Below are 16,675 nucleotides of genomic sequence, written 5' to 3' on the forward strand. Positions count from 1 at the left end.
TATAAACTATGATAACCACATTACGCGTTCTTGAGCTACCTTCTTCTGACACAACATTGTGCTGTAAGCCACCCATTATATTGAACTCTCCCACTTTGGGCACCCAACTCTCATGTCCCCACACTGACCTTCACCTCCAGATTGCTTGTAGGGGTTGTACTTGGGCTTTGGAGCAACCACTGGTGCAAACTTCTTGGGCGGCTGTTGCGTGGACACTGAAATGCTGGGAGTCCCAAAGGAATGGGTGGTCTCCATCCGCGCAGGCACATGGCCAAAGGGCTCGCCAGTGCTTTTGGGTGGCAGCCACGATGGGTGAGACATGGTTGGAATCTGGAATTAAAAAGAAATTCACACAGTTGTTTTCACAGAAGCATGAATATGTTGGAGGCAACATATCTCACTTCATTATTATTTCATCTTAACCCTTACTTAACAAAATCCTGATGAAGCTGCCTGAAAAGAAGGAAGAAGAAAGATAAAAGATGGAAGAAGGAAGAAAGAACAAGGAGGAGGACAGTGATGAAAACTTACCTTAAGTGGAGGAGGAGAAAAATTAAACACTCCCTTTAACCAATCTTGAAGACCTCTCTTCCGACAGTTACCTCTTTTAGGGCCTAGCACCATTCAGGTGCTAAATAAGAAATGATTTCTAACCTGAAGAAGTTTCTGTGGTAGGAGAATCTTATACCAGCAAGGTTGGAAAAAAGCTTCAATTTTATCAATAATCTATTAAAATGATTACCACACCAATTAAATGGTGATAAGTCACCTAAATGAGGTGATATTACCTAATCGAGCTAAAAAAAAAAAAAGTGTTGCTGGAATGCAGAAAAAGATAAGTTCACTTCTTGCTGGGAGCAGAACGAAGACCTCGTTAATGAGATGACCTTCGGACTGGGCCTGGAGTGCTGAGTGGAGGTCAGGCCTTAACAGTGTTAATAAAACTGCATAGGCAGAAAAGTACACAGCACTTACGTTTAGCATGGCTGGAGAGAGAACAAGGAAAAGTAGCTAGCAAGGAACTAAAATGTGGGATAGAACCAAAGCACAGACAGCTTTGCATGCAAGCTTGAGGAGTTGGAACTTATTCGGTAAGCATTAATGAACTACCAAAAGTTTATTCTTGAAACCAAGACATCACAAGTGTATGTCAGGACACTTTTAAATGATCCCTCTGGCAGGAGCAGTTATGCCCCCCAACCAAGGGGTACTTGAAAATTTGGGGTAGGGGGACATTGTTTGCACAATGTGAGACAATTACTGGCACTTAGTAGCCAGGGACTAGAATGTTCAACACCTGTAATGCACAGGTCAGCCCCGCATGTCAAAGAAATGCCACATTAGGAGCTATGCTGAGCTGATAGCATATTGGACCTTCACGAAAAACTTAACTAGGAGGGGAACAAACCAGCCCAGCCCAGGCGCTGTTCTGATCAGATTACGATAAAGAAAGCAACATGATGTCTGCTGTGCATGTCACGGTAAGCCAATCACCACTCCAGGCAGCCTGCGGGCTGGGGCTGAGCCTCCCAGACTGCTGCTGAGGAGGGCTCTCCAAGGCTGATTGCAAGAACTCTCCAGCACAGGGAGGCCCGGAAGGCACCCTGCACCCACCCCCAGCCCCAAATCCACCCAGTAATTTATTAATTGAACTGAATTAATTGAGAGGGCTACATGATTACCTCCAGATGTCTTTAGAGACAAAGAACACTGGAAATGCAGGAAAAAATAAAAACGTCAGCACGTGCCATGACAATGGAGAGATGGAGGAGAGGGAGAGAGCTAGGGCACAGTGTTGCCTGAGTATTAGCATCGGGCCACACCAGGACGAGTGACACGACCTTGAGCAGCCCCTAACCCCCATCGGGTGCCTCAGGTACCTTCACTCCCTCAAAAATAAGATCAAAGCCCTGTCCTCCTTAACTCACAGAGTTTTTATGACAACCAATGAAATAACGACATTAGAGTGTTTTATATACTGTAAAGTGCCATGCAAAGTGAGGGAAAGAAAAGTGTTGGAGGCATAGTTTTCTCAATAAGAGAGGATGACAGGAATCAATAATGAGGACTCTAAATTGGGAACCAGGAGGCTTCTGTTGCTGAAGCCAGTGGTGACATTGGCTTTTCACTCTGGCTGCAGGGCCCTTCTCTTCCTCTTCCTCTGCTGCACCGTGTGCACGTGCTATGTACATACACACTTGCTAAACTGTGATTTCCTTGAAAGGGCAAAGAGATATTTTACATATCCCTAAACCACCAAGATAAGGCCCAGAACAAAACCAATATAGTAAAACAACCAAAATGTCTGGTTTACTCATGGTTCTTAAACCTAGCAGCACATTAGAATCGTTTGAGAAGATTCTTTTTTTTTTAGATACCAAAACCAAGCCCATCTCTCAGGGTTGAGAAACGCTAATTTTGGTTTTGTATTTTTTTTCAACTGAGTCTCGGTCTTCTACTAAAAGGTGATAAAAGGGACGATTCTGCTTTCAACATGACCAAAGTGAGCATAAGTGGGGAACAAGTAGGATAAAATAAAAGTTTAAAGATTTAAATGTGTCATGAACATTTGTAGTATAAATTTTATTTGTAAATTTTTAAAAGTGGGTTAATATTATCCTTGCAACTTTTCTGTAAATCTAAATTTATTCCAAAATAGAAACTTTAAAAAATGAGTTAATATAGGATGCACTGATTTCTAAAGCAAAGAGGCACATTTCCAGAGCAATCCCAGATTGCCAATTGACTGTGGAATCCTGGCATTTTCAGATACGCCATAGGTATAAAGGAACAGGCAACTTCTGGAAGAGTATAAAAAATGAAAACTTAAGCACCAGTATGCAAATGATTGACTCCATCAGCTTTTCAGTTATCTTCAGCACCATCTATTACCCTGACACTGCCTTCCCCATGGAGACACCTCTAGCTCTACCTTCTGAGAGATTCAAGGTCTGGCCAAGTATCTGTTTACAGATGACCTTAACAGTATCTTCTCGTACCATTCTTCTGTATGTCAACAGTGGCCCAGTGACACCATTCCCAGGATTTGTAATGAACTCTCATGACCTCAAACCCTTGCTCATGCTGTGTCCACCATCTACAATACCATTTCCCTCCCTTCACTTTCTACCAAGCCCTGTTTGTTTTTTTTTCAATCTTAACCCAGCTCAAATGTCTCTGATGTTATGAACATTTCCATAACTCCCCCCTAAAAAGAGTAGCTTAATTCTAGGTTCTTCTAGTACTTGTTTCATACTTATAACAGTCCAAATGGAAGCTATTTATTCATCTGCATATCTCCCCCAAAAGATGGAAGCTCCTGAGTGGTCTCAATATGCCAGCAAAAAGCTTGGCTAGGAAGCCCTGAGAAAAATGTTATGCATGAAGGAGTGAATGAATGAATGCTGATCTCCTTGGTTATTCATCCCTTTCTAGAATCTCTATATCTCCCTCCTTAGCATCCACTGATACAATCATCTGTCTTTCACTCCCTTAATTTAGCAATGTAATGAATCATGTTGATAGATTTCCAAATATTGAACCATCTTTGCATTCCTAGAGAAAAAATCCTACTCATTCACAGTTGTAGTGTTTTTCTATACTGATGAATTAAATATGCTACTTTATATAGAATTTTTGTACCTATAATCATAAGTAAGATCATTCTGTAGTGTGCTTTCTCTACTTGTTTTACTTATCACTGTTAGGTTTTGATATGAGTGTTCTGTATCTTTTTCTACTATTTGGATTAGTTTAATGATGAGATTAGAATTATCTGATCTTTAAAGGTTTATCAGAATTCAGTGTAAAGTCATCTAGATATGATACTTTCTTTAATAATAGATCTTAATCATATTTCCAATAACTTCTATGATAATTGGAAGTTTTATGCTTCTTTTGAGGTTAGTTTTCAGTATTTATATTCTGCTGAAAATTCATCCATTTCCTCTAGGTTTTATCTCTGCTTCCTTTCAATCATGCTACCTCTCAATTAAAAATGATGTCTCATATACCATGCATCATTTAGATCCTGAGCATCACTTCCTACTAGTCCTTAAAGGCATAATTCATATTCTGTATCCTCCAGGTCAAGTTACATACCTTTTTACTACACTTCCACAGCACCTGGAACATTGCCATCAGCACACTTTTCACATGTCACTCTGCCTCTCTGCTTGCCTGTATCTCAAACTAAACTCTTGGAGCCCTGAGAGCAGAAGTGATTATCATTCTCTAATCCCAGGGCCTAATACATGATAGGCACTCAATAACAATGCCTGTTAATTTAATGAATGAATAAATTTATTTGCCTAGCACAGGAGCTCCAGATGAATCAGATTCCCCTCTTGTACTCAAGGAGCTTAAAGCCTACCTGAGGAAGATATATCCACATATGTGAAAAGACAAAGAGAGAAACACAAAGCATACAAAAAAACTGGAGTACATCACAGGAGCTACCACAGGCTTGGCAGGGGTAGCCCTTAACAAGGACTTTGAAAGCTGGGTGGCTCTGAAGAATACATGGAGCAGTAAGGAGGATGCCTGGAAATACTGTGAGCTCAAGGAAGAAGCAAGGCACTTCTGTGGGACAAGGAGCAGACCAGTTGTATTGCAATGAAGGACTCAGGAAGAATACTTAGGGAAAAGGTTTTGAAGATAAAATAAGCTTTGCTTTTTAAAGACTTTATATAGAGAAATAAGACTAGAACTTTTATCTTTGAACAGGAATTTCATGAGTGAAAACTCTATGTAAGAAAAATTAATCCACGCAGGAAAGATCCAAGGATGGCAATAAATACAACAGCATAGACACAGAGTCCCGATGGCCCAAGTTCTAGTCTCAGCTTTGCCAGCGTGACCTTTAACAAGAGAGAAGACTCATTTGCAGAAGGAATGTCTGTAAAGTCCCAATCAGCTCTAATATTCTATAGTGCTTTCTTTCTCTGAAATCTTAATTACAGCCCTTCATTTTGATAAATGGGTTTGAGGAAACCTCACAAGTTTAGTGAACAGATGAACTAGAACAAGCCAGCTTGGGTTTCTCAATTTCTCCGAGAGAGACCAATGTAAACACAAAGATAATCAGCGAAGAGAGCTGGTTTTGCTGGACCAAAACTTACCCTGCTCTTACTTCCTCTGGTTCTAGATCAGTTTCACTCTAAGCTTACAATCATCACGAAAGCAAGAAGTGAAAGGGCTGATCTCCACAGGGGCTCTGAAAACACACAAACACCATGAGAAGAGAGGAAAACAAGAGAAATGGCCCTTGTCTAAGCAAGATGCCTACCACTAAAGGGAATTAGAGAGCTGAGGCTCCCTAGGCACTGGTCTTTCAGGAACTGTCATCAAATGCAAAGCAATTAAGAATCTAAGAGGTTTCACTTATACCCTCTCTCTTGCTTTTCTGTCTTCTTCTCCTAGCTGTTAAGTGGGTACAAGAAAGCCACAAACTGACAATAAATAGCAAGTGTTTACTGAGGACTTACCATACGCCAAGCAATTTTCTAACGGCCACATCATCATCCTGACTATTATATGAGGTAGGATTATCATTCTCCACATTTAGCAGATCAAGATGGTAAGGCTGTAAGAGTTAAAATACTTGCTCAAGGATACACAGTTAACAAATAGTAAAGCTGAAGCTTAGACACAGATCTTCAGCCTCAAATCCATGGTCTTCACCATGGTACCACCTCTCTGTATGACGGCAAAAGGAAAACACTACAACCCAAAGGAAATCATCACTTCAAAACAGTACGTTTCCCTCTTATCTCCATTCATGGCTCCTGGATCCTTCTTGCCATAATGTCTTCTCTATTTTGTTCCATCAAACCTAACCATCATGAGCCACAGGATCACAAACTGATGAAGTCAATAGTCTGACCAAACTAATCAGGGTACAACAGAATGCAAGCAACTACAAAGGCCATATGACGATTAAGACCCTTCCTCTATAGGTGGGAATACAGAGCTATAGGTCAAGTGACATTTAATACTAAAAGCTACTAAGCCTCTCTAAGGATACTATGTGAATGACAAGTCGCGTCGTCCATAAAAATAGAACTAACTAGTGTTTGCTCAAGTTTCTTTTCTTTTGTAAAATCAATATTGTACTCTTCCTTAAACATGTACACAGATCGCCAAAATTTAAAAACAACCAACCAAGCTTTGCATGGTATTATCTAACACCAAGTGCTGAAAGCGTACAGAAGTGGTTTTCAAAACTGTCTGCACACTAGACTCATCTGGGACTCTTTACGTATATATTCTGATACAAGGGTTGAGAATAATTGACTTAGAGCATTTATAGTAATCTTTAAATCATGTTGCATTAGTCCCTAAATCTCCCTTGGCAATTAACCAAAGGCCTGGCTCTTGGTCAATGTTTGCTGAATAAATGAATGATATTGAGGAAAGAGGCAGGTATTAACAACACTATTTTAGTGGGAGAAAAATTGAGAGACTAAGATTCTACGTGACTTAAATATCAGAAATAGTTGATGGCAGACTAAAGTTAAGGATTTACATCCCTTAGCCACATTTTCTTCATTTAAACAAGCAATTAAGATTTAAATAACACTTTTCTTTAACTTTGGAGGGTTTTCACTATCTTTCCTCTTGATGTAAGTCAGTACCTTCCTAGAATTTGAAAACTGCTTTCTTAATGATCTATTAAAATGGTACAATGTGTTTCCCCCTCCAGGCTACAGCTAATCATCCTTTTCTACATTTCAGTATTCAGCTGGAGGATACTTGTCTTCTGCATTCAGACCAAGCTTCCAGTCTTAGCTAGGCCATGAGCTCACAGTGCAACCATTGTTCTCTCTGGGACCACAGTGTCCTCCTCTGAAAATAAGGTGATTGGATTAGATGAGTGCTAATGACAACTCTACTCACAAACTTATTATTCTATGGAAGATCCTGACTCTAGAACTAACCAAAGCAAGCCAATGTCAGCCATGGAGATTCCAAATCATCTATAATTCTCCTCTTAGCTCATCAGTGAGGACACACAGCTCTCTGTTTTTTGTTTTTTTTTTTTTTTCTTGTCACTATTTCCCTGACTCTTCAATCTTTCCCATTGTGGGAGGGAATCTTAGATTGATCTTAGAGATTACCAAGGTATCAATCAAGATTTATTATGCACAAGTAAATAAGCACTTTAGGCAAACCTTTTCCAAACGAGGTAGGTAAGTCCCTACCAGTGTAATTACGAAGCAGATATGCTGTGGCATGTGATGGAAGCGTGGGAAGACAACGTTAAAGAATAAGGCAGGCTGAAAATTACACACAATTGTTAGCTGAACAGCAAATGTAATCACTCTTCCTCTGAAGCATCAGGTCAGATGAAAGCTGGAAGGGCAGAGCAGGATCTGCCATGGGCTGAAAATGTCAATGTATTCACTCAACTTCTCTTTACAGACAGCTTTGGCCCAGCGCTGGCTAAGTGCCCTACTCTCTGCATGGACAGCTGGCATTACTCGGAAGGGGTGACAAGAACAACTCTACAGAAATGCCAAACCTTTATATAGACTATCTGAGAGGCAGTTGGAAATACTGGAAAAAGCACTGGACTTAGATGTAGAGGACTTGGGTGTAATTTCTGGCTCAGCCACTAATTGGCTCTATGACTTTCGTCCCTTGACCTCCTTGAACTTCAGTGTCTCTCTCATCTGTAAACCAAAGATTAGATGCCTGCTACCATTGCTTCCAACTCTCATGCTCCATGATTCCTCCTATAAGTCTGCAAATTGAGTGAACTGAGGTTTCTTACAAAACTCTCTTAACTCCTATGAGTCCCACTGACCAGGGAGTGTAGAGTGAAGGGAGGTAGGATAGGAACCAATACATTACACGCCAACCTGCCTTGCACAGAGTTAGTATGAATACAAATCAATGGTAAAGGAGCAATCCTTATTACTGGCAACACTGTCGGTGGCAAGAAAAACCCAAACGCCTTTGCAGATCCCAGGTAAACTAAGCAGCAGCACAGGAGAAAAGTATCAGTCCAGACAAGTGAACTTTTGTCTCTGATAAAGAAGGGAGGAAGAATAGAGACCTATCGCCACACGGCACTTTCATTTCAGATTCAGAATGTCACACGAAAAGGGAACAATCCACCGTCACACGGAAACAATAGCACTGGTACCCCAGGACTCTCAGGAGAAGGTTAAAGAGAGAATGGAACCAAATCAATTACTAGCTAACTGGTCTTTATTTGCCACAACTCCCATCAGTAATGGGAAAAACAGCCATGAGTGACAATAGCCAGGACAAGCTATTCAATGGCCAAGAGGTCATAGAGTGTCCCAGCTGGAAGAAATCTTAGGGACTAATCTGTTCCTTCTAATTTGAATATTCAAAAACCAAGATTTAGAGAAACTGAAGTGGCTTATCCAAGGTAACACAGTAGCTAGTACACATCAGAGGCTAGATTAAAACCCAATCGTTCTGCTTCCACAAAGTGTTTGTAGTGGAAAAGTTTCACTAAGCAAGCTAGTAACGCTATTGACTGTTCGATGATAACTAGAAAGAGTGGGTAAAAGGCATTGACATGGACACAGGGATAAAGAATTTCTCTCCCCAAAGAGTCAGCACCCATGCCATTGGAAATGAGCACAGAAGTCATGTGACCCCAAACTTGCACTCTAGGTCACATCTAATAGCAATGGTTCTACTTGGCTAAGTGACCAAGAAAATATTTACCCTCTCTGGACCTCAATTTCTCCAGCTCTAAAATAATAAGCATTAAGAAGATGATCTCCAAAATCCCCTCTTACAACAACATTTTATGTTCTGTAATGGTATGGCTAGTCTGTGGAGTGTGCTGTGCTTGCAAAAAATGTGCTCTGAAGGAGGTTTCTTCTAAGTCTCTGATTCTAACAACAGACTTTTTCTGTACAAGGCTGAGAGAAATGGGAAAACAATACCTTGAGCCATTTGAACTCAATAAATCTACTTCTAAAAGTGAAAATCTGGATTTATAAAGACAGATTCTGAGTGCCTGATTCATAAGAGTTTTAAAAATCCTGGTTTATATCTTGCCCCTCCACTAGGATGAAAAAGTGACGATGGGAAAAATCACCAAAGTAATCTCTAATGACGCTTAGCAATCTCTCTGGTGGTATCTGGAATCTCACCATTCCAAACCCACCACTAAGTGGGTAGGTCCACAAGTTAATTGCTGCTCACTTGTCTGCATTCCTCTGACAGCTTGTTCAAACTTGTATTCAAACACACAAACACCATGTTATAGTTATCTGTTTACAAGTCTGCTCTGCCTATTAGACAGGCCATAGAATTTTAATAGCGTTTGACAGATGTTTTAATTGATTTTAATTTTTTTTAATAATTTTCTTTGTATTTTCCTTTATTGCAAATTAACTTTGATATCCCAATAAAAGTAAATAGAATAATAGGAAAAAAATTCTATTTTAGATATAACTTGAAAAAGTAGAAATATTTAATTTTGTCTTCAATGAATACGAGTCCACTATTGACAAATTTCAGGCCATATTTACATCTGACAATACTAGATGTGACTCTGTGAACTAATGTTTATTCAGGCTACGTAACCTGCTAAAAGTAATCACAGCAACAAGATATACAGTTAACTGTTACACTTCAGCCTTCTGAACATTCTATTGCTCACAAAACTGTCATCTGTCAACTGTGCTGTTTGTATATTGTCACACCCACTGGTTGTAAATTAGCTTAGAGCTTTTGCATAGAGGTTGGACACTATAATTTGAATTAATGGTATTGAATTTAGATACTATTATTATCATAAATTAAAGTTTCCAACTTAATCCTTGTTTCCCTAGTACTTAATTTTCATCTTAAATTTCTGTTAAGCCCAAAATCTATTTCATTCTACAGTTAAAATGTAAGGAGATTGTGAAGTTAAATAAAAATGCCTAGACATTGGAAAAATAAAGGGAGAGGGAAGAGAGATACAATTGTCAAACTTCAAGGACCATGAGACACAGTTTTAGAAAACTGAGAGATTCCACTTCATACATTATATGCTCTGAAATAATAATTTTTGTTTAACACCAATCCAAGAGCCTGGAGAAATTTCTCAGCATTTGAAATGGTATGAAAAAGAGACAGGCTTCTCATTAGAATGTGTTATAAATTCAAATTACATAAGAGAGACTAGTTTTGCAATTTACATTTAATACCAAAACAATTGAAACTATTTTCAACTGGTGACCTTTTTCTTAAGTCATGTTGGAAGTTGTTCCACTTTTATTTCAAAATTTTGAAACAGAGACAAAATCTGTAGAAGCATTGACCAATAGCAGCTGAGTAAAAATGAGCCAGGCTGTTTCGGATCAGTTTCAGAACGACATGGGGGGATGTTATTCCCTTTGAAATTTCTCTCGATGAGAGTATTGGTGTTGTGCCTTCTGCATTTTTATTAATTATTGACTACCACGCAAAAAAGCCAACATAATGCATGAAGAATGTACTAAATTGGCTAATACTCTGGAGAAATGAAACAAACACAAACAATTTAGATATTTGTAAGGTAATAGCTAGCGACATAACATTCACCAACACAGAAGTTTAATATCCAAGAAGTATGAAATTGTTAATGAAGATTATTTCTTCTAACATGGAGCTGAAGTTGAAACTTAACCACCATCTGTGAGTTTGCTTGTACATATCCAGTGACCAGGAACTCATTACCTCACAAGGCAGCCTCTTCCATAGCAGAAAAGTTACAGCTGCTAGAAAGTTACATGTGGCTGAAACCTGTATTCCCAAAGAACTGACCTTTGCCCTCTGGAATCACAAGCCCTCTTACACACAGCAGCCCTCCAGATATTGAAAATAATTTTTTAGTTTCCTAATCAGTTTATTTTTCCTGTGTTCCAAGTTTTAAAAGTCTAATTCCTCCTTTTCCAATTGGCTTTACGGCTTTAGAACAATAACATAATATTTAAAATCTCAAACTAGTAGTTTTCAAACTTTTCTTTGGCAAAAAATTGTTTCTTCATGCCAAATCTTTAAGAAATTTCCCAAGAATAAAATAGACGAATTGATGAAAGAATTTCTTGGATTTTATTTAAATCTTCATCCTTGGGCCCTCCTATGAGGGCTATGCTATGAGTCAGGTTGAAAATCCACTGCTCTAAATATTACAACAGTGATTGTGAGTAAATAAAGAATAAAGATGGTGCCTTCCTTTATTCTCCTGATGCCTAATACAGAGCCTGTCCCATCATCAGTGCTCAGCAAGTGATTGTCGTATAAAAGAGAAGGTAAACTTAAATATTTGGGAATATAAAGAGTTAAGCTCTGCTTTTGAATCATGTCAGTTCACATTTCAAACACTGTTCTCCACAGTTCCTTGTAATTAAGGTGACCATACATTCAATTTATGCCTGCTGTTTCGGTGTAATTATTAACAGTGCCCCTTTTCACTCTCAAAAGTGTCCCACTTACGATGATAACTTATATACAGTCACTTTACTTATAACACTGTGATAACAGGGTTCTAGTCAGAGTCCAAGAAAATTCTGAATACGATTGGGTCTTCTCCAAAAGGCTCCATACAGCCAAAGACCTCCCATTCTTTGAGTTTATTACTGCAGTTGCTAAGAGGGCAGAGCGATTAGCAGTGGGAAGTAGAGGAAGCTTTGGGGGCTTCCCTGCTCCAGAAGCACGTGCTTCTCAGTAAAGAAGGCAAGAATGCACCTGAATGATTCTGCTGAAGTAGAAGAATGCAACATACGGCAGAAATCTATCAGAAGCTAGTAGTTGATAGTAGCTCAGCCTCTTTTTCCTGAAGCAAAGAATATCACCTTTTCTAAGAAGATCAAATTATTTAATTCAGTTATATCTTTACCACCTGCCCATTCCTGTGCCCTACACCCATCAATAATACCAGTGATTTTATCATGTCTGCTTGGGTTCAAATAGGACAACAGGTTTGCCTGATTCTTAACTTAGAACAAGAAAAATAAGAGGGTGAACAAACAACAGAAATAAAATGTGTCCAAATTTATGTACTAGGGTACAAAGAGTAAAGATGGAGGGCATTACTTATAATTGTACATTTCTAAATAGGAGTTACATGAAAGTTAAGGGAGAGGAAGTCAAAAGAATTCAATGCAGGCCCATAGGCTATATGTCTACTTAATTTATTTTAAATAAACCATTTTATATTGATTTCTACTGCAGATTCTAAATGTATATTTCACAAGGGGGTTGTGGGACAGGGAAGCCTACAAGATGGAAAGTTGACAACCTCTGCCAAAGATGGAACTCCCCCCAGACATGGTAAGCACTGTTATATCATAATACTGTATGTCTCCTTGTAGTACTTTCCAAGATGTTTGAAACCAAAACAGTTTAGAATACTCTCCCAGCTCAGGATCTTCCCTCCTTACAGCATTTTTTCTGATAAACAGGAATTCCCCTTAGGGATTCCCTAAAGTAAAACTGTCCTATTCCCTTCTGTTATATAAGTCATTACACTGACAAATAGATATAATACAACATAATCATTAACCTATCCTCAATTTAGTATCTACTACACACAGTGCGTTATGGAAGACATGCCCAAAATGGGAAAATCATAATAACCCTTAACTGTGCTGGATATGATGGGTTGGCACTCAAACTTACCACATTGCAGAGGCTGCCTTACAGGTAGGGTTTGATTGCAAAAGAGAGTCTGCTGAAATGTACGTACTGGTTTGAGATTTGGAAGACAAAAGTAAGATAGAGGCCATTTCCCGCTGCTTCCACTTGTTTTCTGCTGGAAGCACGGTCACAGAGACAGGCATTTTTCTGCATCCACATTCCCATCTTCAGTCTTGAGTCTTGTGCTTGTCAAGAAGCAGCTGTGGCAGAGGGGGTAGCTGGACTCCACATCTGAGGGTCCAGTTACCACCTTCCCTATCACAGCTTCTTAATCTCTGGTTCACAAGTACAGTGCTGTACTCTTGAACTCAACAGTTCTGTGATAGCCTCATGAGTCTGCTGTCCTGATGGTGGAAAACATACTAACTTTGTGTGGTTCCAGAATTCCTTACTGGAAGCTCAGCCTTGAGTCTGCTCTGTACAATCCTTCCAATTATTTCAAAGCACTTAAGACCCTGTGTTAAATCTTTTCTGCTTAAAATATCTGGAGTGGTTTCTTTCCCATAGTAAACCCTGACTAAATCCCCCTCAATATCCTTAAAATGTTAGTTTGCCAATAACAATAATGACCTACTATCAGCAAGAGACATGTTGAGATCATTCATTGTGCAAACAAATCCTGAGTGTCTATGCTAAGTGCTCTCATCATCTGTAGGCAGCAGAGCCATGCACAAAGCAGACAGCGACTGCCCTCTCAGAGCCACCATCTGATAGGGAGAGGCATGCTACGACACGGGAAGTACTTAGTGATACGGAGCAAGCCAACAGGAAACCTAATCTAATCTCAGCATTCTAGCCTCAGCTCTATCACTAACTGGCCATGTTTTCTAATCAAGGGGGCTAAGATGGATGAAAGTCCCTTTAAACTCTAACATTCCACAACTCTATGAGTCTTTGTACTCATGAGGGAATTTACTTGGATTCAAGTCCTAACAAAACTTCCTAAATTTCCACTTCCCTAAATCTGAAGGTCAGAACTCAAAGGTCATATAACACACAAACCTCATATAGTTAAAATAAGAACAGGAATCAGTGACCCCCAAATGTTATGTGCTGTGGCAGCCTACAGCTGGAAAGCCTCAGGGAGAAAAGTCGAAAATCGTGGTTGCAGTGGTTATTAAGAATACCCAGGAACAAACACAGTTTCTTCAGGGTGTCTGTCTTCTTCGAAAATGTCTGCCTCACTGTCTGAAGAAAAGGGGAATATTTATATGTCCTGTCTTCTTCTAAAGTACTCAGACCAATAACAGAGTGAAAGAAATATAGGCAAATGCAGTAATGCTTAGATCTCTCAAGAAAAGTCACTAATTTCTTCATATCTCAGACAAGAAAATCCCTGAAACTCATAAAAGAGAAGCAGTTTCGTGGACAGGAAGAAAAATGTCAGGAGAGACAAGGTCATACATCTAATGGCAGTTCTGATACCACCTCCAATGGTGGCCTCAGGTCAGGGCCTTCCAGACATTGCTGGGCCTTAATTTCCTCATCTATAAAATGGAGCCAACAATCTCTCCTTGCTTACTTCAGAGGTAAGTGAGCTTTGCTTATGAGGATCAAGTGAAATACTGGACACAAAAGCATTTCATAAACAGCAGATGATATATATTTAAAGAAAGATTATTAATAAAAGAATTTCTAAGGAAAACTATGAATGGTACTTCTCAAGCCCAGGCAGCAAAAGGAAATATAAATATAGCAATGATTTTACAATTTTATATTCTAGGGGAAGAAAGGGTGATCAGAATTGTGAAAAACAATGATGTCCAAAAGAGAAGAGAAACCAGCTCGGCTCTGTCATAATTGTCTCAGTTCCTGTAGCACACACAACAATGGAAAGATCGCAGGGAGGGGCAGGAGCAGCCTTCCTGATTGCTGCACACCAAGATCATGGAGACACTGGGCCAAGAAAATGACATTTCCACCTCAGCGTTTATAATAATCTCATAGTGTGTGCCCTCGAAGAATTTTTGTGTGGCTCTGTGCAAGGGACTTCACCACTTTCTCAGTCATATCTGTTGGAAAATAGAATTACCATCACTCAGGAGTGAGACATAATACCGAGAGTTCTTTGAAGTAGTGTGATTGTAGGGAGGGAGGCCCAAGCTCTAGGTCTGCTCACCTGGATGGATGGAAATGCAAAGGCAGATGGTGCCCATATCTGGATTTCAGGACCCAAAGGGTAAAGCAGCCTAAGGTAATATTCAGGCGACAGTTAACTCTAAAGGGGCCGGAGGCAGCCTGAGCAGTAGGTCACCACAGCCAAAACCACTCAGGACTGAGAGAGGCAAAGTGGTCCTCCAGCCTCAGTCTACTGGCAAGCAGCCAGGCTAGGACATAGGTAAGATCTGAGCTGAAAATCAAGCCCCAGGTCCTTGGGCACAAAGTCACAAGAAGAGTTATAAGTCATGAAGCAAAATGGTACCTTGTTGGTCCGCATTGGGCTGGAGATACCACAGAGGTCTCCAGGGCATCAGGCGACAAGGAGATGAAATAAGCGAGATAAATTAACCCTACCTGTAATTCACCAGAGAATAGACCTCTTTGGCAAACATATATAGCAAAAATAAATGAATAAACAAAAATAAAATACACACACCTTCAATAGTAGTCAGGGACATGCAGATTAAAACAGCAATGAGGTACTACTTTTCACACAGTTTGGCAAAAAGTTAAAAGCTTCATAAAATTCGCTTTGGGAATGGATGTGTGGGGAAACTGACACTCACAATTTTATGTTTCTTCTTATAAACAGACATATTCTCTACTTATTTACTAGATGTATAACTTGTCTATGGCTGCTTTGGTGCTACAATGGCAGAATTGAGTGGATGTTACAGAGACTGTCTGGCCTTCAAAGCCTAAAATATTTACTGCCTGGCCCTTTACTGAAAAATTTTGCAAACTCCAGTTCTAAACTAAAAAAGTTTTTGTTTCCAATTACTACAAATACAATAAATCTGTTCCTTTTTTCTTCTCTTTTGCAGTGTGTGTGTGTCTGTGTGTGTGTGTGAGGAAGGTCAGCCCTGAGCTAACATCCATGCCAATCCTCCTCTTTTTGCCGAGGAAGGCTGCATCTTCCTCCACTTTATATGGGACGCCGCCACAGCATGGCTTGACAAGCGGTGCCTCAGCGCGCGCCCGGGATCTGAACCCGGCCGCCAGCAGCGGAGCGCTCGCATTTAACCGCTATGCCACCGGGCCAGCCCCTGCGGTGTTTTTTTTTTTTTTTTTTTTAACATGACCTTTACTTCATATCAGGGTCTATTTTGATAGACGCTCATGGTATAACTGTTTTTCACTAATGCCTACCAATTATCCCAACGCTATTAGAATAATCCTTCCTTTTCAGAACGTTGTGAGATGCTCCCTTTATTACATGCTCAGTGCCACATGCAGTTGCTCTGCTTCTGAGTGGGTTACGTTACGGTAATGTTCTTCCATCCCGTCCAGCACCAACACTCCCCCACTTCAATTAGGGTTGCCTTATAACGCGCTTTAGCATCTGTCCAGACTGGTCCCTGTTCCTGATTACTCTTGTTTTTCAAATTTCTCTTAGCTATTTTGCCTGTTCATTATCAAGACAATTTTAGAATTCTTTTGCTAAGATTCAAGAACAATTACCTTAAAAGTTATGCCGAGATTACATGAGATGTAGGGGAAAATAACTACTAACAATCTTTATATTTCCATTTAGGAATAAGATATGCTTTCAATTATTTAATGAGTCCACCATATGACTCTCTATACAAGCCAAGCACACTTCTCATTAAAATATTTACTCTTTGTTTTGCCGCGAATAGGTTCTCAAATCTCACAAAGTATTCATTTACAAATGACATGTACAAAATATAACACGAAATGAGACATGAGGAGACATGTTTAACCTTACAGTAACCAAACAAATGCTAATACCAAAAAAACAATGTATCTAATGCTGGCACCATTAGGAAGATACTGACTCACTCACACATTCCTGCTGCAGTTACAGAACATCCCTTTTAGAACACAAGTCATCAGT

The 16,675-nt window shown here is 39.6% G+C and overlaps 1 protein-coding gene across 8 annotated transcripts in view; it reads right to left on the minus strand.

The window, feature by feature from the left end:
- The window catches only part of LPP (LIM domain containing preferred translocation partner in lipoma), a 665,849-nt gene that overhangs the window by 441,834 nt on the left and 207,340 nt on the right, over positions 1–16,675 (minus strand). For all 8 annotated transcript variants that reach the window (XM_087439870.1, XM_087439863.1, XM_087439871.1 and 5 more), the window contains one exon: positions 129–330. In XM_087439870.1, coding sequence (XP_087295996.1) covers positions 129–321 — 193 coding nt within the window. In that variant the 5' untranslated portion in view covers positions 322–330. The remainder of the gene's footprint in view (positions 1–128; positions 331–16,675) is intronic.

This window comes from Ceratotherium simum, chromosome 15, assembly GCF_057802395.1.
Source record: "Ceratotherium simum simum isolate JZ-2026a chromosome 15, ASM5780239v1, whole genome shotgun sequence".
NCBI lineage: Eukaryota > Metazoa > Chordata > Mammalia > Perissodactyla > Rhinocerotidae > Ceratotherium > Ceratotherium simum.